Here is a 27,018-nt window from a genome sequence, read left to right as displayed (position 1 = left end):
CTGGTCGTTTGCAAGAGAATGTCATCAACACAAATAGGTATTTCAGATGCATGTAGACTATGGACACAGCTTTAAAGACAAAATAAAAGTGCTGCTCTGTAGTGGCTAAAATTGAACACTGTATTGCAGCTGCCATGGTAGCCCAACGCATACCAAATCCCTTCTTTAAAAAAAAAATATGAAAAGAAAAAATATATATATATATATGTATATACATATATACTCATATATATATATATATATATATACACACATATATTCATATACACACACAGAAAGCCATGGAGCCTGAATACAGGTTGAACGGGATGAAAGCAGCATTTTTAAAACTGGCATTCGCTTCACATTGAGAGCTAAGAAACTCGTATTGCAGATCTGTACACTGCATAATTAGTAGTTTTACCACTCTTTTGGCATGGCGGGCTTTGGACAGGCCCAAAGAACTGCCTTCCACCAAAAAAATAAATCAGGAGATATTACACTGAGATCCTTTTTCCCTTTCAGAAAGGAACCAAATGATTCCCTTCTAGCTTTAAAGAGCTAATGTCAACAAACAGTGACTTTGAACCTCTGCCCCTAACGTTGATCTTCAGTCGTCCTGTGGCTTGTGTTAGGCAGTACTGTTGCTAGAACAGGGTGTGCTTTGTGTGCTGCCAATACTGTGTGCTGCGCTGCTGTTTTCTGAAGCCGGCGGGGATGTGGGGACCTGTTGCCTTCCTGCTGTACCACCTGAAATTTTTGAGAAACAAAAATATAGAATACATATTACTGATTAGTTTTCACATGTTGCTTAGAGTCAAATGAATCAAAAAGGCCATTTACAAAGTGTCGGGAAGCAAACCACTGGGCATTTAACATTTCCATGAAATATGTGTAAATACAACACTTAACCTATTCCCGTTGGTACACGCAAGTAAAATATTTGGCTGCATTTATTAAAGAGAGATAACTGGGACACCTGGTATGCAATGTACGTCTCGTCAGTGAAAGACACAATCTATGTTCATTAATAAAACGCAAGAACTGTTTGCCTGGGATTAAAACCCGTTGATCAGTTGCCTGACTGTGAAGCAGACATTAATCACATTAGTATTTAAAAACAAGCTTTAACATGCATTTGTTAACAGATTTCATGTTGAACAAAGACATATCTGTTTCCAATACTGTTGACCCAGTGTGAGACTCAAATCATATTCAGTTTTTTTTTAAAGATGGTAAAATGTTTTAGTGTTATCTAGTGCTCATGTAAGACATAGCTCTACAAAGTGCCTCTTGACATATGTGGATACAGGTGAATATATAACATGCAAGTCATATAGAAATGTTGGAGAAGTGTGCAGAGAAGGGCTACTAAAATGGTTTATGGATTACAAGATAAACCTTACCAGGACAGGTTAAAGGATCTTAACCTATATAGCCTGGAAAAAAGACGGGACAGGGGGGATATGATAGAAACATTTAAATACTTAAAGGGAATCAACAAGGTAAAGGAAGAGAGTTTATTTAAAAGGAGAAATACTACCACAACAAGAGGACACAAGCATAAACTAGAGGGGCAAAGGTTTAATGGTAACATCAGAAAATATTACTTTACGGAAAGGGTAGTGGACGCATGGAATAGCCTCCCAGCAGAAGTGGTAGATGTTAATACAGTAAAGTCATTTAAGCAAGCATGGGATAGGCATAAGGCCAAGCTAGATATAGGATAAGGGCAAGTACTAAAGGAAAGTACTCAGAGGTTGGGCAGACTGGATGGGCCTACTGGTTCTTATCTACTGTCACTTTCTATGTTTCTATGTCACCAGGCCCAGATTGGCAAATGCACAGCCGGCCAGCGCCCAACAGGACCTCTCACACCATGTAGTGTACTGCCGCACACTTTTAGTAGGCAATGTAACCAGCTGTGCTTATGCCAGTTTGGCCCTGGAAACAGAGCTGCTACCACTTGGGTGCAGAAAGGACTGCTAAAAAAGCGGCCCTCAAATTCAATTCACCGCACTGATATTTTTATCCAATATGGGATCTAATTTGGTGTTGGCAATACTGATGTATGGGGCCACAGAATTTCGGAAGCTCAATCAAGGGTACTACTGCATTACTCAAGCATACAACATAACTTTAAGACCGGATTTCCAATTTAACATAGGCGGTAAACATCTGCCAGTCCTCTGATGTTTTATTTCCACATAACCTTGCCAAACGTCTATACCACAATGGTGTTACCACAGGCTCTTGGAAGTTCTATGTCTACCTTCAGACTGTGACAAAGATTGGATTCTCTGCTGCCTGCAAGTAAAAGTGCAATAGGTAAAGAGAGAACATCTGTTCTCTGCTCCTAGCCTCAATGTGTGAAGCACTTGTTAATCAATGAAGCAAGATACATAGAGACAGTGGTCAGTCTATATGCATTACCCAAGCGGAAAGACATACTCTAGATCAGTGTTTCACAGCCTGTGGTACGTGTATCTCAGTGGGTACACCTGATGGGCTGGAAGGTAAAACCTGTTTAATTCCACAACTGATAAATATGTTATAGGAAACCGTTATATTAAGAGATGCTCACAAAAAATATGTACAAGTCAGATACTGTGGGGGGGGGGGGGGAGACATTTTGTATTATGGAGCACCAGCAGATTATGTATTGTTACTGTATATGGTATTGGGGGTATATATTGTGACTAGTTTAGTTTTTTGTTGACAGAAAACATTTACAAAAGAAATGAAAAGTTGGATAGGAGAAAATTCCTATTCTGCAATGCATATTCATAAGTCTGGAAACTACACTCATATGATAAAATATAATAATTTTCAATAAAGTCAGACTGCTCAACAATAGTGTTTTCTTTGCAAATAAGGATTTCAATGACAATGACGACCTCATATACAATTACAAAACTATAACAAAAACATTAACACAAGTACTTATTTAAATATCTTGATAGTAATTAAAGTAGGGTTATATTAAGTCAGCAAATTTACTTACAAGGGAAACCCTGTTTCACACTAACACTAACACTAACACTAGAACTATACCGGCTCCAATGGTTGTTGGCATATACAGTACAGACTGCCTTAAACATGTACCAGATCCAGACCTCAGAACAGAATATAAACTCTGCAAACTGTTGCATGCCTATGGACCTCTTAAAATGTATTTTTTTTAATTAATTTTTTTGTTCTATTGTGACACTAAGGTCACATTGAAAAAACTTTGCATCATACTTCCGAGACAGCGGCATGATAAGAAACCTCTATCTGGCTGTTTTTAATATAGTTTTTCTAAGTACTGGAAGATGTTAGGATAATTAATAACAAACCATTAGACCCGTCAGTGCTGAACGACGGGTCTAATAGGAAGATGTTTTTGCCATCTGAATACAGGAACGGTTACAAGTCTCATTCCCCTTTTAAGGCCCCATCAACATCTGTGCCAAAAAAGCAGAATGTAGAACTGGCTGAGATTCTTTGCAGGAGGGTCATATTACAACATTACTGTCAACCACTGTACAAACCAAGCAATTACACCACTCTAAGAGTAATCCACAAAGAAACAAATCAGGGAAGTGTTGTATAAAAATAAAAAAAGTATTAGATTTATCAGATGGTGTTCCTGCATCTTTTCACGGGTTACTAAAGTCAACCCCTAGCAAAGTTTATCATTAAATTCCAGGTTAAGCATCTGTTTGTGGTTACGCTGCAGAAATTAGGCAATGCTCTTATCCTTCCCTTGCATGTTTCCTTTAAAGGTGGGGAGGAACTTCCAAGGGTGGGCCACCTGGTGGGCTCCCTCATCTGGGGAGTGACTTTATGGTGGCCCAGGGTTAGCCACTCATGGAGATGAGGCTAGCCCCAATCAGCCTTAAATTAGCTGGGTGTAGTAAGGGAAGTGAGTGGTGAATGGGCGGTGAGTAGGTATGACCAATCTGTGCCTAATCTGGAGACTTCAGGTCAAACAGAGATTTGCCAGGTATGGCGAGTAAAAGAAGCCATATACCCAACAAAGTCTTGAATCATAAAAATTGGATATAAGCCCAATTTTGCTTAGGTCAGTACCCACAGCACATGGTGGGATGCTATGTAGACATTGACATTGAAATAAAGTCTGCAGCATTCAGGTCTCCAGAGAATCTCACCAACATCGACACAACACAAAGGCAGGAGACTTCTGCAGGAGCCGGAAAATAAAAGCTAAAAACACCTTGATGTGCAAAAATACTTTATTATTGCAGGCGTGTAACCGGCTGCATAGCACACAGCAGGGGTACATTGCCCAGAGGGGAAACAAGTAAACGCGTTTCGCTCGCTAAATTTAGTTAGAACCTGCAATAAACAAAAATAATTTTGCACATAAGTAGGAAGGAATGCCTCGTTCAGTATGGGAACAATCTGTCCACATTTGCTGCCCATATACTATGTTCTAAAGCCTTTTAATGAATATATTTTTGTAGTTCATAAGGTGGACCAACAATTTTTTTGTCTGAATGCCTAAAGGATGAACAGCAGCAACAGCCAAGTTATTTTTTTGGATAATGCTGTTTGTAGTTTGCTGTATAAAACCTTAACATCATGGATAACAGCTAAAATATTAGGGATACTTTCCAGAAGTGAATATATAGAGAACTAACGATTGCAGGCATATTCTCTGTACGTGCGTTCTATCACTGCGTCGTTACAGACATTACTCTAATAAGATGAGCATGTCCTTTATAAGGTTTGTAAACAAGCAGGACGTGACAGAGTGTACTTTATTATTCACACTTTGGCATTTTTCCTGTTACTCCCTATCCAGGAAGTCTGAAAGTTTGCTTTTAGGTCCATTTGCCAAATATGATTAGTTGCCATGTCAGTTAATTTCAATCGGCTTTAATAAAAAGTTCTGGATAGTGTCAGACTTCTGGAAAATGTTGCTTAGTACCAAACAGTGTCACATGAATCTGATAACTGATGCCTCACCAGGCCAGTATTCATTTTGCTACCATCAATGAGTTGTCTGTTCAGTTTCAGATGAAGTGCCATCTTACGCAAAATTAAACATACGCGTTAACATTACCAGCTTAAAAAGTTACCACTTTTATGCTTAATCGAACCGTAAATCCATCAGGCATTTAGGCATTGCAGCTTCTCTAAACCTTAAAGCCATGGATCACCAATGCTTATATTATAGCTCTGTTGGATGAGGTATCACTCCGGTTATAGCAGCATCCAGTAAACTCCATCAGAACCTGATTATATTGTCAGAAAAAAATGAGATGCTCGTTTGTTTGTACGATCCACATCAGAGTCATTCGCCATGTCTGGTATTACATAATGAAGCAAGGAAACTCAAGTTCTCTACAGAAGACAGGGACATTGCAGATTAGATGTACCAAGTGGCCCTTATCTGCCATCATATTTTGTAAACTTTTGTTTCAAAGTATTTTGGTTTACTTCATTTTAATAAATACTGCTCTTCACAATTAGCTCTTTTATCTTAACTTATGTACTGTTAGAGAGAAGAGCAATGCATTACAAAGCATTCCTAATCTATTTGGTACTTCTGACACAATGTATATCACACAGGCACACGTATAATAATGTTTTATAATTACTATCACTGTTCTTTTGAAAGCAGAACGTTTTGGAGTACTTCCCACTATAGTACTTGTGAGTAACGAGAAGGTCAGGATGGGTGTGAGTGCACCCTACACTGAAGGTTGGTAGCCAGCAGCTAATCTATGCGAGTTGGACGCTACATTTCACAAAGTAACACTGACTGCATAACATAACATTAAAGCATTTATACAAAAATTAAATAATATGGTAACTTTTCCCTCGGTGGATCCAATCTTACTTGTTTCTGTTATCTGAAGTAAGTGGTGTACAAAACTCAATCCCTGCTACTCCCAACCTCCCACCAGGAAGACGGCTGATTGACTATTAATGAGGAAAGCTAGCTGGCCAACAATCTCTACGGCCACAAACCCATTTTGACCAATAACATCATCATATCTACCTGAAATGCTCTTGGATAGTCGACAGAAAAGTGGTTCTCCTGTACATAATAAAAGTGAAGAAAATTAATGATGTTAAAGGCACAAGTTCTTTTTGCTAGGGTGGGAACATGAAAATTAATTGAAGGAATGCAAGATCTCAGCTATGAAGACAAGATATTACAAATTATTGACTTTGGAGAAACAATGCCTATAGTTTTGAGATTTTTTTTTCTATAGAATTTTACAGATTAAAAGTGATATCCACTAGGGCACTAGGCTAACAGGATAAGAGACTTAATGGTAAGTTTGTTTGTGGTTTTTGTTTTGTTTGACAAAGGCAGTTAAGTTGTGGATCTGTGGTTCTGGATTCTAGCAATTGCAGGCAATCAGGATTATAACAATCTAATTTAAGCTTAGATAATGTTGATCCATGGAAATTCTGATTGCCTTTGGCAACAAGAAAGGTTTTATTCACCCTTTGGGAAAATAGAGGATACATATCATGTTGAAGTTTTACTATGTCATTTCCAGACCCAACAGATATGGGTAAACACATGTGTAACTATAATTTTATAATGTATAGCGACGTCTATGAGAGAAAATTAAAACTTACTCTAAATTGAACAATTATGTTCATTTATGGATAATTTGTTTTGTTAAACACAATAAAAAGCTTACTTTCTTTTAATTATTTTCCAGACTAGTCAACTAAAAGCTTTACAAACATTTTAAAAAACACACAAAAAAATTGAATTTGGCGTTTCAACTTTGTTAATATGACATTTTACCGCTTGCTGATTTTAAGTACCAATTGGCAGAGTAAACCCAAGCATATTAGGTAATTTGTTTTGTTATCTAGTGAGCCTTGTGCTAGTTGGATCAAATCCACATGCCGTTCTTTCATTTTGCGTAGCTCATCCAAATCATTTGCACTTCAGACACTATGAAATACTTTATATTTGCACTGAAGGTCACTGTGAGTGTCTGGATAACAAAGATGAAACCAAGTACGGAGGTGTTATTGTTCCTTTTGCATGTCTGGCTAAGAGTATTCCAACTGGTGAAGGGAGTTCATCAACACTATTCTGGATAGCTAGCCTCTCCCGACTCTTCAAACTATGTGTAATGGCCGTCTGCAGGCAGTCAATTCTAATTATAGTGATCAATATCTGAGGCTAGACAGTGCTTTGTACACAGATCTTGTTTTTAAACTTTGAACGTACCTAAAAAAGCTTCCCAATACAACATTATAGCACCAAAACTTCACAATGTCCTTTAAAAACCATTTCTGTTACATAAGTATACTCAGATTTTTGACACATTCTTTGGTGGATAGATTACAAGTAAGCAAATGCTTTGCCACAAGGTACATGTGTTTATTGGCTTGTTTCCAAGGCCAATATTTTATGAAGAATTAGGTATGTTGCAAGGTGACGCTCTGAGGATATTGAATAAATCATACCAAGTGCTTTTCATTTTTTCACAGACAGTAGCATAAAAATTATGGACACCAACAGCTCCAAGGGGCAAAAATCTATTTTTGTTGTGTGCATTGGTAAGGCAAACACTAATGCCTCATCAAGGGAGGGGATTTGTGCTTTTCAGGGAAAAGAATGCCATCAATCTGTGAGTACGAAACACAAGTGGTCCTGCAGAGGGTTTCTCATAGAAACACTCCTCAGAGCTGGGGGAGGTTGCAAGGATTAAAAAATAATAATAAAATATTATATATAATGGGGTAAGGACTGAGGCAGTCATGGGATTGTTCAGATAGAAAGGGCACTTAATGGGGTGTGAGGCTGGCTCATGGGTACTAGGGTACCAGGTGGGTGGGTTAACATAGACTGTGATGGAGGCAGTTGTATATTGGGGCCTTAATAAATACAAACAGCCCATGGAGGGGCAGTACTATGTTACAGTCATACTGTATCCACTATGAGAGGGACACACATTTGACACAGGAATATGAACTACTCTTTGAGCAGTACCCTTTCCTGCTAGACTCCATATTAACCCAACTCCCTCAAAGACCCTACCAATCCTTTGCCTCTGGTAACTGGCAGTGCGGAGAGTGGGAACTGAAACACAAAGTGGGACAAGGTCCAATCATAGTGATGCAAATTAACTATGATTGGACGCTGGCTTTATGTCCCACTTGGAATGACCAATGCTGACATGGGCTTTATATGTATAGAGATATCAACATTCTTATCATTCAGGTAGTATATTGCAAAGTGGTCTCGTTTATTCTCATCGCCAATATTTAAGGGTAGATTATCTTGAAATAATTTAAAAAGTAAAGCAATTTTTTTTATGACTTAACAATTTGCTCAATTACAGTATAAATCTCTGACTGGGCCTGTACCTTAAGCATTGAGTCACACACCACAACAGCTTTAAATATGTGTGGAAACACCACCCATCAGCTGCAAGAACATCATTCTAGTTTATGTCATTAATGAAGCAGCTGCCATCTGCAAATACAAACAAAATATACTGTTTGCTAACATTTGCCCAACAACCTGATCCGCATAGTTCACTCGCTTCTTTTTACAACACTAGCTATAATATATGTAAAACATCTATATGAATAACGTATATATGAATGGATAAAAGTACTCATGGCTATTTAAACAAAACTTGGTAACAAATTTTTTGTGTCCTAAAACATGCCTAGAGTAGGTGAAGATTTAATCTCTGGTAGTGCAAGCTTTAAATTAGAAAATACATATACATGTCTACATTACAAACTGTGATCCAAACATTAATATAGCAGTAATATCAAAAAGCCAAATGTCCCCGAACTTAAGTTGTCAAACTACTTAAATGCGCAGAAACTAAAAAGGATATTTTTCTCCTTTTCTACACTGTGATGGCATTTCACGAGTCCACCCAAATCTAATCAGCGTATTATGGAAACAACGATGACCAAGGAGCCCTATCCGGTGATGAACATCCAGATGTCTGTACAAACATCTAAGTCTGGAAATGCACTGGCAACAATTCATAGAGTTACAACAGGCAATTATAAAGTGTAATATTTTGGACTGCTTCAGAATAAATAAGCATAATAGATATGTCTCAGCCTTTAGTTGAATATCAAGGGAATTACCAAATTCTGTGCAATGGAACATTAGAGATGCCGAAACATTAAATTAATGAAGAGTAAAATTAACTAGCAATGTAAGAGGTGTATTGTAGTCCCGCTAAAGTTAGAATGACTACATATATTGGCAGATACAGTTCTCATCACAAATATTGCCATATTCAGTAAAGAGAAATTCTACTAATGTACATTTTTATTATAAATCAACTGTCCTGCAAAAAATATCGTGGGCAAGGATTCTAACTCAAGCAAGAAATAGCCTTGCATTGCAAGGAGCATTAATATAAGTAAAAGGCAGTTTGGGTAAGTGTATATACCATACTTTGCAACATATGTAGAGAATTGGGAATATACAAAAGCAAACAAATGGTTAAACCTGGTGGGTTTCTGAATACATTTCCAAGTTTCTTTTCATATGCATGCCTAATTGTGAGTATGTCAATAAATTGGCATTGCCGTGAACATCATTGGCTCATTATAAACTATCTCTAAAATGTAAAATGTTATAAATGTAAGCACTCACTTTTGGTTTGTAACATAATGCGTAATTTAAGATACTGAGGCAGTGATGTGGTGCAAAGAGAAATTCTACTAATGTACATTTTCATGCAATCAGAGAATTAGAAGCCTTCAGCAAACCAAACTCTGCTATTAAATCCCAACAAGCTTTCGTACGTCAAAGTTATAGACTTGTCAAATTTTAGTTTCCTGAAGAACATAAAACATAGCCCAGGCTACCTCACATACTCCCTTGACGTAGCAAACCACATGAGTACTGCTTTGCTGTTGTGGTTTGTATGGGTTTACAAGAGATGGATGGGGGGGGGCTGATTTGTTAGAAATGATCTTCTACAACTAGGATTGTATTTGGCACAGTCATAACAAACTAAGAATATTCGGGAGAAATGTGGCACCTTAGCAGTATTACCAGAGCACTCTGAACCTATACTTTACAGTAGAGCCCCGCGCGGGACTGCTTTTTTAATCCCGCTCCCGCCCGCTCCCTCTTTTTTTAATTCCGCTCCCGCAATGTGGGTGTTCCGCTCCCGCCACATTTGTGGCCAATCCCGCCCGCTCCCGCGACATTTGTGGCCAATCACGCCCGCCGCGCAGTCCTGAAAGTTGTTCCCTCACAGCGTCTCTTCTCTTGCTCTGCCCAGGAACAAGGCAGAGTCACAGGAAATGACGTCACATCACGTGACTCTGCCTTGTTCCTGGGCGGAGCAAGATAGGAGACACTGTTATGGAGCAGCGAGAAGACAGCCTTGCGGGACTGCGCGGGATTACGCCCGCAGCCCCAGCAAGACCGCCCGCAAGTTTTTTGGCGGGTCCCGCCTCCCAATGCAGTCCTCTACTTTACAGTTCAGTAACAATTGCTACTAAATGCCACTATTTTGCACAGAGTTCTGTAGTATTTCTGTTGCTTTAACTAGAATTGTGTTTGTTGGATAATCTGTTTCTGCTTTGGAAAGAAAAATGTGACAAATAGGTAAATCATCAATTTGTTGAATGCATATCTCTAAAAGGAAACGTTCATTGTCTGAGCTGGCTGAGAGCATGACATCCATGATATGAAACCACTCTAAAATAAGTATTTTAAATATACGGATATGACAATTAATTAAACAAAATGAAAAAAGTATAACTGAAAATATAAAAAAAAAAAAACTGGGGCTAGTATATATATCTCAATATCTAAAAACTAAATTTTACAAATAAAGAGGGGAAGTTTCTTATTTATTTATTTTTTGCATTTAACTCTTATAAGCAGAGCCATTGGCCGCTTCCTTTAAACCTTTCCAAAACATAGAAAGGTTTGGATGCATCAGCCTATGAAAGTTCCCATGTTACATGTCTACAAATTTTAACTGAGGATCACCATCATTACTTTAACATATTACATTGTAATTCCTAGTTGACAATGCCAATAAAAAAAACACTGGAAGAATCAATACACAATTTGTTCCAATATGTCATGAATAATATCAGAGGGAAATTATTTGTGGTGTAAAATAATTCAAGTGCTTTATGAATGATGAAGCAGTCGAAGCCACAAGAGGTAGATTTTCTTGCAGGATTATGGAATGCATATAGGAGACAATTTTTGTTTCTTTGTTTATTCTGGTCTGGTCGAAAGTCTACATATCCAAGTTTTGGCATTAAAAACTGTAGCTGTGATTGGCCAGAGTACGAGCAGATATTTTGTACAGACCTGAATTATAAAGCATGTTTATGAGCACTTATGTCCATATAATATTCCAATACAGACAAATAATAATGTAGAGACCGTACACGATACGAATGAAAAGGGCAGCTAAAGGCCTTTCGTTCCAATTAACGTTTGCAGCTGTCTTTGTGGGAGAGGAATTAATATGTAAAATCCAGTTTTATGCTTTATTTGCAGTGAAATCAGCCCAGTACATCAACTTCTAAATCAACCGTGAAATTGTGACACTGAATCCATGCACGGTTTGGAAAAAATACTACTATAGTATAATATAGTGATATTTTTAGAGATTTGCTTTTGGTTTTTGCTATACTGGTTTTGTAAACTTGCCATAGTGTATGTCATTTTTTAAAGGATTCACTTATTGAATCGGCAACCTGTTGCCTCCCAATATCATGTTTTCTCCGCTTTTCAAATTCTTGAATGCCACCCATTCATATTTTATCGCATTTTACTCCTCAATTATTAAACTTCTCCTGTCATTTAAACCCCCAATCTATTCTGCTGCCAATAAACGTGCCCACGCTGCTTCAAATGGCCACAAGGAAGCATTGTTACTATTGGCAATATTCCAGATGAAAGACAAGCGGCTCTCCTTTGCCGGTCACGCTATAAAGTTGTACACACTAAATACACAAGTAATGTAAGGTACATGTATTTCTCTGTTTCTGTAAATGCAGCTGTATATGTAAAAAATAAAGGCTTTGCTCTATACCTGAACCCTGAAAGTTGTTTTCCATGTCCAGGACTTCCAAACCCAAAAAGCCATGTCAATGATAATCATCAATGTCAATGTGTTAAATATTAAAATATTACAGTTCTCGAATAAGATGTAAGCTGGTTTGATCAGGGCTCTCCTCACCTCTTGTTTCTGTAAGTCAAATTGTTATGTCCTGTCTACCCATTGTACAGCGCTACGGAATTTGATGGCACTATATAAAAAAATAAATAATAATAATAATAAGACATACCTGTATGAGAATAGATGTACCACAAGGCTCCTGTTAACAATGCTCCAATTATAAATGCTGCAAACGCAATTATTACAACTGTTGGCGTGTCTAAGCCGTAGAAAACTGCTGTTAAAAAAAATAAAAGAAAGATTTTTAGTAAAAAGCATAAGGAACTTTTTTAAACTATATTTTCATAAGGATTTACACTGGCTGTACATCAGAGGTATTTACAATGAAATAGTTGTTCTTTTTAGTTTCTCCCTCTTTTTTTTTTTTACAGGGTTGCCAATAAATCACAGTTTCCGCACTAATGTCTATCTGTGTTTTTCTTAAAGGATCAACATGCCCTGGGTACAAAAACCTTCCCACGTAGATGTTAGAAAGGAGAGGCTTTGAAAAAAATTGTAGACATTTTGGGTTGATGAAGAATGATTCCTTACAGAAGCACTTAACTGCAATGGGAGTTTAATGCGGCACTGACAGTATTACTAAGATTTAAGGAAATATCACTTATTCTTACATGTGTACTGCCATTCCAGCCAATTTTATTTTGTAACCTATGAGACCTATTTGGCCTCATTCCCATTTGTAGGTGGAGAACGGAACCGCTCGTAGCATAAGTGATGTCAGGCGAAGGACAGAAATCACAGAAATAGAACCCATTGTTCTCCAAATCTGGCAAAACTGTAAATGTTTGAAATTAACCCAAGACTAAAAAATACAACATTTCCTCCACTTAGAAAAGTCACAGAGACACCCTGTATTGGTACACAGGAATACGGTCCTATTCATTTCAAACCCTTAAGGTATTTATTCTTTTTAAATAAGGCATATCCGCTTCATTCTAATAATACAGCGTGAAGCAAAGGAGCATTACAATAGGAATTGTAAAGATCTTAATAGGGACGATGTCCAGGAAAAATAATGTAAAGCACCTTAATGCATTGCACAGAAAAGGGCATGGTCATACCAAAAATATCTTAGATTTTTGGTTGCGGGAAGGGAATGATCAGTTATGTGGCCATCCAGTTGGTGACCATTGGGCCAGACATATGATATGACATTCTGAAAAGTTCATGATAGCATTGAAAAATACTAAAGTTGTCCTTAAAACTTTTCCCTGGTTAATGTTCCAGTTAACACTATACTAGCAATAAAATATCTGTAAAGCATTGTGTTTCTTTTCTGCCGCTCTACATGACAGAAGAGGGGGTAATTTCAGAGTTGGAGAAGAGAGAATGGACTAGATAGAGGCAGGTAGAGAGGCTGGTAGATTAAGAACAGGTTTTTAGTTACTGAATACAATAGAGGCATTACACAAACGCAAAAGAAATATATTCTATATATATTCTTTTATAGGAGTGCTTGCCTTAGAGAGCTTTTGTGGCTCACTATGTCATGTGTGTGTAATAAATCTACTTGTATAATACAGTATATCTAATTATTGGGACTTGGTAATGTTTCTAGGGCTGCAACTAACGATTATTTTAATAATCGATTATTTGGCCGATTATTTTTTCGATTAATCGGATAAAAAATTTTTAATTTTTTTTCAATTTAAAATAATGTAATAAAAAACGTACAATTTACACTTTCATCTCTTTATCACAATGGCCTCTCTCTATTCACCTTCTTATTTTACTGACATAATAATAAAAGCTACAAGAACCCAAACACAGTGTTTCTCAAACTAGGTTTTAATACAAAGTTATTAGTAAATATTAATTCATATGTTAACTATTTTTCATATTTAATAAAAACTATGAGAAAAAAGCCTTGTTTAAATTTTTTTTATTTACCAAACTGCCCCCGGTTATGCACATCTGACCCCCAGCTTGCCACTCTGCCCCTATATATGCCTTATACCTCTTATATGCCAGTGATATGCAACTGAGCTCCCTGATATACCTTTTACCCCCAGATATGTTTTATGCCCCCCTGATATGCCTAATATCGATATGCCTTATACCCCCTATATGCCACTGAGCCCCCTGATATACCTTTTACCCCCAGATATGTTTTATGCCCCCCTGATATGCCTAATATCGATATGCCTTATACCCCCTATATGCCCTGAAATTCATAATACCCCCCATACACCACTATAACTCACCCATACACCACTCTGGCTCCTCCCCCTCCCATACACCATTCTGGCTCCTCCCCCTCCCATACACCACTCTGGCTCCTCCCCCTCCCATACACCACTCTGGCTCCTCCCCCCTCCCATACACCACTCTGCCTCCTCCCCCTCCCATACATCACTTTGGCTCCTCCCCCTCCCATACTCCACTCTGCCTCCTGCCCCCTCCCATACTCCACTCTGCCTTCTCCCCCTCCCATACTCCACTCTGACTCCTCCCCCTCCCATACACCACTCTGCCTCCTCCCCCTCCCATACATCACTTTGCCTCCTCCCCCTCCCATATACCACTTTGCCCCCTCCCATACTCCACTCTGGCTCCTCCCCCTCCCATACACCACTCTGCCTCCTCCCCCTCCCATACACCACTCTGCCTCCTCCCCCTCCCATACATCACTTTGGCTCCTCCCCCTCCTATAAATCACTTTGGCTCCTCACATACTCCACTCTGCCTCCTCCCCCCTCCCATACTCAACTCTGCCTCCTGTCAGCCACGGAGGTTCACAAGACACCAGGGAGCCGGGTAGAGAGGCAGAGTGACGTATGGGAGGGGGAGGAGCCAGAGTGGTGTATGGGAGGGTGGCTCCCATACACCCCTCTGACTCCTCCCCCCTCCCATACACCGCTCTGCCTCTCTACCCGGCTCCGTTACTGACAGTAACGGAGGCTGTCTGTGCGATGCAGACCCCCACCGGCTGACAGAGAGGATGATCCTCTGTCAGCCGGTGGGGGTCTAAACTATGCGCACAGACAGCCTCCGTTACTGCCCTTCACTTACGCTGAGGCTTCTATGAAGTCAGTAACGGAGCCGGGTAGAGAGGCAGAGTGATGTATGGGAGGGGGGAGGAGTCAGAGGGGTGTATGGGAGGGGGAGAGAGACGGAAGTGAGAGACCGGCCGACAGTGAGGGGAATCCAGGTCCCCCTGCCTCTGTTTGAGGTCGGATTATTATTTTTATAATCGATAAAAATCGATTCGATTAATCGATAATGAAAATCGTTGACAACGATTTTCATTATCGATTATTATCGATTTTATCGATTAGTTGTTTCAGCCCTAAATGTTTCCTCGCTTTACTTAAACGATGGAAACATTTCTTTTAAAGGTTTCTACCCACAGCTAGGAGCTAGCACTGTTAGATGATAATATTTTTGCTCCCCATTCAGGACAGAATTATTATAAAATCAAACCTTGTCTGTGAACCTCTGTGAGATTTGTTCAGAATAAATTCATCTGATTATTACATGACTATTAAAACATTTCACAATAAAACTTACGTTGCGGAGCACTTGGGCGATTTGCATTGACAGAGGAATCTGTTGGAAATCAGAAAGTCACAATTAGACTTGAATCAGAGTTAGAAAAAGATGAACATGCTTAATGTGCTTAAGAAGTGTATACTGGCGGTAAGAGTTATTGGCTGGACAATAGCATAACAGACAAACTCAAGTGTGCGTGATATACATATATATATATATATATTTATATATATATATATATATATATATATATATATAATTTGTGTCTTAATCAGAATGTGGCTTTGCATCTCAAAGTAAAATGGTTTTATTCACTGAATATGGTATATGGGACAAATGTAACCTCAGGAGGTTAAGTTCCATAACCCTGGAACACCGGTACGTACAGAACAGGGTCTTTTCAGAAAAGGGAGCGTGGGCAGGAGAGTTGTGGTTTTTAACTCTCTCACTTTTATTATTAAGGGAAAACACCAGCTGGTTTCTCCAGCTCTAAGTGTTCAGCTGACACCGCATAACACATAACTCAATGGACGAGGACAGTTTGGAGAAACCTCCTTGATTTAACTATACATTAAACAAGGACAGCCACGTTCTCCCTGTAGCAGATGTGTCTTACGGATAGTGTATAATAAACACAACTCTCCCTTTAGTGTTTTTAGGCACAAGTAACTAGCGGAGTGATAAAAACACAAGATACGCCATGTGGACGTGAGGCAGTAGTGAGGACTAATAACTAGTAATGGAAAGGTTACAGCGTGCTCCAGGTGTCACCGATAACAGAAATCCTGACGATATAACTAAACAGAAAATCCGAATATACATTGAATAATGTACCACAACATTTACCGAACCACTAAGGAATACACACATTTTTTGTCTACTGGGTTGTTGTAGGAAAGAGCCAACTTCATTTTATATTCCAAACCTGGTGAATGCACTCATTTCCTACATTTTTACTTTTCAATCGTTATTCTTTCACTCCTAAAAGCTCAAATGAGTATTGCACTGCAGCCACCCAGCGGGCTCATTAAGACAGCAAGAACCTAATTCTTATATTGAAATCCAGTGCTTCCTTAATAAGACAGCTCTTGTTAAATTTATTTCAAGCCTCTCAAAAAAGGAAACAATTTAATAGTGCCCCTTTCACATGTTTATAAATATTTAAGGAAAATGTCCCCGTATTCTAACTGAAAACAAGATAAATCCTCAGTCAGAGATGTTAAGAGCCTGGGTTTCATAATATCTCTATCTTGCAAAGTTACATTCTTTCCTCCCCAGCGTTATCAGTGCATGTCACTGCGTGATCAACAACACCAGTAATCTCACGGCGTTAGCGGCGGTATCATGTGCATGTACTGTACATAGCTTTTTGGGGACTTGCTGGCAGCAGACTAACCGCAGACCACCTAACAAAAAAACTATCATCACAAGCACAAAAGATCTATTAACCCATTAGGGCCTGAAGCAGTATTTGACAAATACCCAGAAATATATTTTAAATGGACACTCCAGTGTTACATACCGTGAGTACTCTTAAGTACACAAAATTATCAACCATTACTTGACTTCTGGGACCTTATTTATGGACTCCGAGAGACAATTTAACACAAAGCAGGTCATTGTGAAATGGAATAATAATTTGGGGACCAGCAGTAATAAAGTCAAAGGTCCGAGCGAATGAAGTACTGATGATGCCCTAACATGGGGAGCCTCAAGGGGAGAAAATGCCTATTTATTGGATGCTAGGTGGAAAGCTTTTTTTTTTTTCTTTTTTTTTAATGGTTTCAGCAACAAGACTCGGTTTGCACAATGATTTGTGAAGTATGAAATAATAGTATGTCACAGATCTGTGTTGTTTTTGTTCAATAATCATATTTAAGCACGTTTTACAAGCAGCAATATATCAAAAATTATTATAATGAATTGTAATTAGTCATGTGTGGAATAGTGCCCTGACAAAATTCAGATACATCCCCATTTAAGGATATCTGTAGTGCTGAAATGTTTATGTGCAGCTAAATCCTGTGGCCCAAATATTCTAGGCATGTTATACCATCCGCTAACTCCTGCTGAGGCTGCTGGTGTATACATTTCACTAAAACAGTTCCCCGGGGTATTGTGGGGGACTAAGAAGAAAAAGTTTAACAAACCAAGCTATCATTTGAGATATTTCATTAGTACTACCCAACGATTTAGAATCGTGGACATGCAGGGATTGCCCTGAGCCGCGCAGAATTACCTTGAGTATTGTCTACTTCTGTGACCACTACCAAAGGCTTCGTAAATGTCTTCTTGTTGTTCATCATTGCCATTATCATCCTCCCATCAAGAGACGTGCAAGCTTTCTCAGGATCAATACACTGTAAAGATAAGACGCAGTCAGGGATTTAGAAAGCACAGAACACGGTATCTCGAAAACAGATGTGGAAATGCCTCGATTATCACCCTGACTTGGTACAGTGTGCTGAGAAGTAACAGACTCTAGTATTATCAAGCACCAACAAAATAAAACATTACTTTACATTTTCATGAGTGTTTTCTTTAAACGTAGAGGACTTTTAACCCTTCTGCAGACAGCAAAGGCATTCCGCATTACATGCATATGTTAAGCAGCAATATAGCCATAACTGTTACATGTTATTTATAAAGCAGAGCGCCTTATTTATAACATGTCACTGTTTTGATAGCACAGCACTGGCCATGCCTTAAAAGATGTTAGTAATACACAGAAAAACAACAGGGGGAACAAGGTAATCATCTCTTAAGTTTCCTTCATTCCAGAACCCAAGCCCCAGCGGAATCCTAAGTGATGTAAGCCCCCACTTGTGTTTCTTGTTGCACAAATGAGACAAAACACACTTCTAAGTACAAGTAACCTGACACTAAACATTGGCAATATATCTTCTTGGCCTAGTGGCTTGAAAACCTACTTAAGATAACCCCTATTTGTGATTGTAGGGCCTGTAAAGGCAACCTTCTAAAAGAACAGAACAAGAACGTGGGATTTGGACTACAACTAACATATATGTGCATACAAACTAGGGAAATGATCACTTCAGACCCAAACCAAGCCTTCATTGACACGGTTTACGTCCAGAGAAACACACACTGACATTGTAACAATGTCAACAATTGTTTGATAAGACCTTTATCACATATAAAGTAAAAACAGACCACAAATATAAACAAATGAAAATGTAATGTATATGTGATGTAAACACAGAATATCTAAACACATCATACTGATGGATCATCCGTGTCATCTGAATGATCCTGCAGTTTTTTTACATGATTTTGTAGTCATCATAACAGTAATATGGTCTATATAAAACATTTGGGCTTATTAAACAGCAGTAGGCCATTTAGTAAGCTTACGGACTGCTCCAGGGTGCTGTCATTGGGGGTTAGCCATTTTGTAAGTGATCCATTTGATAATAGGTAGTTAACCGTGTCTCTGTTCCACAACAAAAATTATTTTTCCTCTGACATTAATCTTCAGACAAAATAAATAAATCGCTCGTAAGGCACATGAATAAGACTCACTTTGAGTAGACCGTCTGTCTCTTTGTCGTCAGTGGTACACAAGGTAATTTCACAGTGCAGAAAGACTAGGGACAAGTTGAACATCGATTTAAACATAAAGCGGAACCTCTTCTTGTCCGTCTGTTCCTGAAGTGTAGGGAAACTCATCCTTGTGACGTTGTAAAACTTTACCGACTCGTCTTTGGGACATATATTTTCAATGATTGTATATTCTGACATGATGTCAGGATTGGAGTGCGGTGAAATGAAACATGTCTGTATGGCAAAGCTCAAATCTTTGACTGCCTTTGTTACTGAAACCTACAAACAAAACATATCAAGGTCACAATGTTAAACTCTTTGTTTGTAGCCAAAGTTTATTTCTGCAGTATTAGTGAAAAAGGCATTACAGAAGATGGAATATAAATTTACATTTTCCATCAGGGGTCTCTAAACGAAGCCCGAATCTAAAGTGGTTGTAGAATCCCATGCACAATGCACATTAAAACAAGCTCTTGGTTTTACATATTGTGATTTTTTTTTTTTACCTCTACGTAAACCGGTCCATTTTCTGCAACAGAGAAGTGTTTCTGAGAAGGAGTGAGGAACAAGTCAGTTTTATAGAGGTCCAAATTAAATGTGACATTGTTTAGAGCTCCAAATGTTATGCCAGCTGAAGAGTCAGTGTCTTGGGGTACTGTGCAGTTGAACTAGAAAGACAAAATTAACTTGTTATAGGAAAAAAATATTTGGATACTGGAAGAACCATGTGCAGGAAAAACAACATTACAACCCAACAAGTATGGCCCAGTGAGATGGGTTCCAGGGTCCATTTCACAAAGTATGGCAAAAAAGAATAGACTATAGTTTAAACAAAACAAGACATTTAAATCAAGCCTATTTAAAGGGCTAAGCTGGCCCTGTATAAAGCATATTTATATCAGGTTGATGAACTCCCCTGCAAACTCCTGGTTTAGAAATACATCCCCGTGATTACAATCTCATTCATTGCGATGACAAGAAGAAGCTTCTTAAATATATCAGCGTTCTTTCAATCGGTCAGGAACGCAGTTGGTTTGGAGAAAAGGTTGAAGCATGGCACACATCTTACCTTGTAGTCTTTACTGACTGGATGTAGATTAATATTCACAACTCTTTTGAGTGTTTCATAATTCTTCCTCAACAGTATCGTTACTTAAAGTGACTCAAAGTTAATAGGACCCATGAGTAAAAAGATTAAAGCTATACATCAGCTGAGCTACGCATAAATCTATATGTAAAGCATTGATTGGATTCTGAAAGAGATCTTGCTGCCTAAATCAAACATACCACCACAATTTCAGGCCTCTTGAAGTAGGGAAGGCCTATTTCAGTTTCATCTGTATCTCCCGGAAAAGCGCTATCTCCAGACTCCAAATCCTCGTAATCACTAGCCCAGCCACTTCCTTCAGTGGCCGGTGACAGCTGTATAACAATCTGTAACATCACAGGAAAAGCTGTCAGTGTGACCGCTTTACACAAAAAAAAAAAAAAAAGGGTTTCTAATAAAAAGAACTGCAGCAAACAACCTGATTGCTTTTCCTTTGAGGATATCAATTTAAAGTAGGAAACTTAACTTAAATAAACAAGTCATCTGACCAACACAATAACAGCAACAACGCCAGAAGAAGAGCAGTTTGTTAAACAGCCTTCTTAAGCTGGAAAACAGGCGAGGAAAGAGGAACATGTGTTTTTATAGCCAGAGAGGGAACTCTGGGGAGGAAGCTGCCCCAACATACAAAGAAAAACCCGGAAGAAAGGTCGCACCAGCCATCATATGAACTTTAATGCACATGATAGCCGAGTGTCGCCTTTAAATTAACATGCAGACTTTTACAAGGATTCGTGAGAACTCCCTCTGTTCCCTGCCCCCAGCTATTTGCATCGCAGGAGATGTATGGAGCAAAACTGCGCACAGCACTGTGCATACATACATACATACTCTCCAGGCCAGGCAGCTCTAGCCTTGGCTCACTTGAGAGTTTGGGGGGTCTAAGGAAGTACACCCACTGATTTCAATGGGAGAGCATTCCTGCCAGTGATTGGATAATACAAGGGAAATGGGGGGCCTAGGAGAGGAGTCAAGAGTCAAGAAGTGGATGGCAAAGCTGTACCATAGGCTGAGAAAAGGAAAGGAGACTTTTAGAGGAAAGCTAGGTTATCTGAAATTCACTTGATTCTGCCGTTTCAAACTGTTTTGGAAAGAAAACTTTAGAATGAAATGCTAACTGTAATGGTGGAAAAAGCAATCTATTTTTTGACAAAAAAGCAAATAAGAGAATGTACCCAGATTTTGGCTTAAATTCTATTTATTTGCTATTTTTTTTTTGCATTTTGGCATTAAGCACCAAAATTCCCACAAATAAGCAAACAGACTAGTCATTGCAACCTGAACCATGCTGATGCTAACCAAAGAGGAAATTGAATCGGATATCCTGGCACGCACCGGCCGTGACAGGATATATTCTTTGAGCTTCTAATATCAAAACCAATTAGCAGTTATAGCACCTGCACTCAGTCATACAAGGCCGCTACAGAGCAGCTAAGGACAGTTTAATCTGGCTCTAAAACCAGGCTCCATGCCTACAAAAGTTGGAAAAAAAGTATATGTAACATCAACCATTGAGGGGCTCACCCTCAGCCAAGGGTAGGCACCGAGCAACACTATCTATTTTATTGTTTTATCTCAGTAATTTCATGGTGGGCTTTAAAATATGCCTCAAACGTAACTAGCAGCCCATTAATCTACTTACAGTGTTGTAGTAAACAATGTGTTTTGGGTCGCCAACGTTATGCTTTGTTCCACATCCAGTCAGTGAAGACTTTAAGATAAAATGAGTGCCATTTTCTGTTGCTCTGCAAGTTGGATCAAGTAGAGAGAGATCTGTGCCTATGTATCGATTGGCCTTAAAAAGGATACAACAAAACAGTCTGCAACATCTTGTATATCATATGAAATATTACATAGTTTATTTTTGGTTTACAATTAGTAATATCAATCAATATAGAAAAAGTGTTCAAACTGAACTGTAATTTTATTATTTAAATATGTTGAAATAAAAACAGTAAAAATATAAATGAAGACCCAAATCTGGTCAAAGGAGAATGGGCTCTCTATGAAAAAACATTTGTTTGGACCTTTTACTGTCTGTACATTATGGCAACAAAATTCTTATGACAAAGTATACCTCAACAATGCATAATCCCACACCAACAGCACCACACAACCTAGGTTTGGTACTGTGATATACTGTTTCTTATAATTATATTATGTCAACCTTTTACAAACACGCATATCAAGTATAAATGAAAACCCACCTGAAGGCTGTCTTTCTCTATCGCTGCCATCATCATTTCCTGATCACATTTTACAGACAGAGCCACTTTAATATTTCCCGTTACTTCTTCGGGTTCTTGTGGTAGCCCATCAATGAAGGGTATTTTATCTAGAACATCGGCTGGTGAGCGTTCTCCTTCATGGTTTCTTCCTCTGTCCAACATAATTGGAAAACCATCAGGCAATGAAGAGAATGCCCCATCGTGGTTACTAATCCGTAAAAGCTCAGTCAGCTCTGGAGGCATTAGTGAATCATCTTCATCATTCATCTCTATTCAAGGAAAAACAAAATTTAAGTCATGCGATCGGTATTATTTATAACATATTATATTTACCTTCTTATTTTTCTATTAGTTGAATGAAAGCCTCTGCCTAGTCTAGGCAAACAAGTGTTTGTTACATGGCAGATGACCAACTGACCGACCATATAATAGTGTATTCCATAGTGACTCTAGGCCATGTAAGGGGCATTTTAAATTTACATGATCAAGATATTTAAGAGGGGAGGTGACAACCACCATGACTATTCTAACATTTATACTGTTCTTCCCTATCACTGCTATGAAGTAGGGAGGTTTGAGACTACAGATATAGTATAACTAGTTAATTATGATTATTTTTTTTTATCTGATATTTTTATTATATCCTGGATAGGCTATACATTCATAATTACTATATTATATAACATGTCATACAGTAGATTTAGGACATAAATGATACAAGAAAATCAGGCAATGCCTCATTCTTGTAATAATAATGCAAGCAAACACAGAGTCTTGAAATGTTAAACACTAAAAGTATTTTTACCCCATAGATTGTAAAATGGCAAAGACCACCATGGTGTTGGTGGGGGTCCAATGTGCTTCCAATGCCTAGCAATAACTAGTTTAGTAGCCAACAACAGATACCGAACCTAATAAATCTAGTCAATTACAGGCTCTACTTCTTGGACGTCATTCAGTTTGGGAACAAACACACACCAAGGATGAAATAGAGACATTGGGAGGAAGAGATCTGCCTGGTGCTAAGCCCATGTGTTACCGTATTTGCTCGATTATAAGACGACCCCGATTATAAGACGACCCCCCAAATCTGAATATTAATTTAGGAAAAAAGAAAAAGCCTGAATATAAGATGACCCTATAAGAAAAAAGTTTTACCAGTAAATGTTAATTCGTATAAACTATTTTTTTAATAAAAGCTATGATTGAGAAAATATTTTGGTTTTATTTCCTTCTATTTTCCAACCTGCCCTCCCCCAGTTATGCACATCTGCCCCAGAAATGCCTCATACCCCCTATATGCCACTGTGCCCCATGATATGCCTTTTAACCCTATATGCCACTGTGCCCCCCTTTTAACCCCTTCAGTACCGGGACGTACCTGGTACTTCCTGGTTAACAGTCACCGGTAGACCGGGACGTACCAGGTACGTCTCCTCCAAAAAACGCCCCCACATCACCACAATCGCGGTGATCGTGGGGGCGCTGCTGCTGCTGTCTGCCCAGGACTCCTGGGCAGACAGCACAGCCTTTCTAAGCCCGCCCCCAAGCCCACGATCACTCCCACGGAGTGATTTTGTAGGCAGAAACAGCGATTGCAGAAAAATCTGCAATCGCGGTTTCAGCTGCCACAGGCAGCTTCAGGGAAGGGGGGGGTATTGAATGGGTCCCCACACAAGTGTGGGGATCTGATCCAACACCCCCCTGCTGCCTGATCGCTCCATGAGAGCGTCAGTGCAGCGTTAACCCCTTCAATGCCGCAATCGCAGACCAGCAACAGCAAAAACGAGCCCCCAGAAGTCCTCTGATCAGTCCTGTAGGACTGATCAGAGAGACTCCTCCCCTACAATCTCCAGTCTATTGGAGATTGTGTCCCAGCTGCCAGAGGCAGCTTCAGGGACAGGGAGACAGGGTTCTTTGGTCTCCGCATGAGTGTGGAGACCAGACCCCCCCCACCCTTCCTCAGTTAACCCCTACCCCCCTCTTCCTCAATTAACCCCTTCAATGCTGCGATTGTGTATGACCCCCATCGCAGCATTGCAGGGGTTAATATTAGTCCCCACAAGCTTGTGGGGACTAAATATCAATCAATGCTGTGCTTCAATGGAGCATCAGCATTGAAAGAGTTAAAAAAAAATAATGTAAAAAATAATAATTTAAAAAAAAAAATTAATTAAAAAAATTAATCAAATAATAATAATCATTAAAAAAAAATAACAGCACTGACCTGAAAGTCCAGGGTGCTTCCAGGTCAAATGCTGGGCTGATCAGATCGCTCCTGGCCAATAGGAGTGATCGGATCATTATGGCAGCCCACGGATGACCCTACTCTACAAAGAGAGAGGGGTCATCTAGGGTAATTATGAAAAAACACAAATTATTAATAAATGAAAAAATCATGATTATTACCTGATCACTTGTCGGTGACATTGTAAGTCGCTGATTATTGATCGGTCTCCCTGATTGATGTCAGCGGCCTAAACCTGTCACTTACAAGTAATCTGATGAAAAAAAATATTTTAAAAAAATGTAAATGCACATGTTCCAGTTTTGCCTCATAGCTTCCTCAAAAAATACATGAACCATGCATGTGAGGCCTTGTTGGAACCGGGGGGTGTTGGTGAACAAAATGTGGTGTTTTTTTTCCAGTGTTACACATATGCTGTGCAAGAAATAAATTGCAACATTGAAATGTATTTGTTAAAAAAAAGGAATAAAATAAATTTTCCGTGAACTTTGGCAGACATCAGTGAAGAAAAGGCTAGCTGAAAACTGTCAAAACTACCCTAGTTGAACACCTTGACTTGTCTACTGTTCATAAATATATACTTTTATGGGGTAATTTACAGCAGGGGGCTTCCAAAATGTCCCAAATGGGATATGGGCCCAGGAAACCAATTTGCGCATGTTCCAGTTTTGCCCTCATAGCTTCCTCAAAAAATGCATGAACCATGCATGTGAGGCCTTGTTGGAACCGGGGGATGTTGGTGAACACAATTTGGTGTTTTGTTCTGCAGTTGCACATATTCTATACAAAATATAATATAAAATCTAAAGCAACATTGCAACATATGCAAAAAACCCCCCAAAAATATAAAAATACCTCAAAATTTGGCAGCAATTGGCGATAAAATCCCTGTTTGAAAAGTGTCAAAATGACCCTAGTTGTACACCTTGACTTATCTACTGTTCATAAACATATAATTTTGGGGGGGTAATCAGTATCTGTGACAACTATTGCAGTTATTAGACTACCATGCCAAATTTGAAAAAAATTACATTTCAAAAACGTGATGCATGCCTTGCAATATTTGCCCTATACTGGTCAAAATAGATAAAAATCCTGGCCATGTTGGGTGGTTTCCAAATCAGGACAACTTAATGAATATATTTGGGATAATTTTTTCCCATTGGTTCAATGTGTGTACAATTTGTATGTATACAAAACTGTAAAAAATTCATTTTTCCCCCCACTTTTTCCAGTTTTTTTCAAACAAAACAATGTACTACCCAGCTTACTATGGTTTCAAATGAAAGCCCTACTTGTGCTGAAAAAAACAATATATGATTTGTGTGGGTGCACCAATTGATAAGAGAGAAATTACAGTTGAAGAAAGACATGGCAAAAACACAAAAACGGCTCCGGTCCTTTAGCGACACGTTAGTATCAAAATCCCGGTCCTGAAGGGGTTAACCCTATATGCCACTGTGCCCCATGATATGCCTTTGATCCCCTATGTGCCACTCTGCCTCCAGAATTGCCTTATACCCCTATATGCCACTCTGGCATTTAGAGGGTTAAAAGGCATATTATGAGGTAGAGTGGCATATAGGGAGGTTTAAGGCATTTCAAGAGGCAGAGTGGCGTATAGAGGGTTAAAAAGGCATTTCTGGACGGTGTGTAGCCAGGGTAGCGTGTAGATCTCTACGCGAATTGCGTAGACATCTACACGCTACCCTGGCTACACACCGTCTACACACAGTGGGGCGGGAGACAGGAGGATCCAGGTCCCCTGCAGATCTACGGGGGATCTGGATCTTAGTCGTCTCATAGTCAGACCTATTTGAGGTCTGATTATAAGACGACACCGATTATAAGACGAGGGGTATTTTTCAGAGCATTTGCTCTGAAAAAAACCTCGTCTTATAATCGAGCAAATACGGTAATATCAAAAGTGACAGCAGATATTTTGAAATCTGTTTCAATACAAATAAGACATTTTTACTAGCCCATAAGGTAGCGTTTCACTTGCTTCTTCATTAATGTCATGCTTGCCCCTTGTTTCTGCAAGACAAATTGTTATGATATCTATACTACTTATGTCCTGTTAACCCATTGTACAGCCCTGTGGAATATGATGGTGCTTCATGAAACAATAATAATAATCAAAGAAACTATGAAGACAATCTATTCACATATTTTATACTGGTGATTGTGTGTAGAATGTGAGCCTTTTGC

General features: G+C 38.9%; 1 protein-coding gene across 1 annotated transcript in view; it reads right to left on the bottom strand.

Annotated features, from left to right (window-relative positions):
* Positions 1-610: 610 nt before the first annotated feature.
* Positions 611-27,018, bottom strand: part of LOC149279446 (transforming growth factor beta receptor type 3-like) — a 100,817-nt gene continuing 74,409 nt past the window's right edge. Inside the window, exons 9-18 of the mRNA XM_089501217.1 lie at positions 22,539-22,828; positions 21,974-22,126; positions 20,511-20,657; positions 19,730-19,891; positions 19,203-19,502; positions 17,899-18,019; positions 17,221-17,234; positions 16,192-16,213; positions 12,277-12,384; positions 611-729 (exon numbers count right to left, since the gene is read on the bottom strand). Of these exons, the coding sequence (XP_089357343.1) occupies positions 611-729; positions 12,277-12,384; positions 16,192-16,213; positions 17,221-17,234; positions 17,899-18,019; positions 19,203-19,502; positions 19,730-19,891; positions 20,511-20,657; positions 21,974-22,126; positions 22,539-22,828 (1,436 nt within the window). The remainder of the gene's footprint in view (positions 730-12,276; positions 12,385-16,191; positions 16,214-17,220; positions 17,235-17,898; positions 18,020-19,202; positions 19,503-19,729; positions 19,892-20,510; positions 20,658-21,973; positions 22,127-22,538; positions 22,829-27,018) is intronic.

Source organism: Sceloporus occidentalis, unplaced genomic scaffold, assembly GCF_023333645.1.
Source record: "Sceloporus occidentalis isolate IW3139 unplaced genomic scaffold, rSceOcc1.0.p SCAF_166, whole genome shotgun sequence".
Classification (NCBI taxonomy): Eukaryota; Metazoa; Chordata; class Lepidosauria; order Squamata; family Phrynosomatidae; genus Sceloporus; species Sceloporus occidentalis.
Note: the sequence above shows the minus strand (reverse complement) of the source record. Positions and strands in the feature narration are given on the sequence as shown.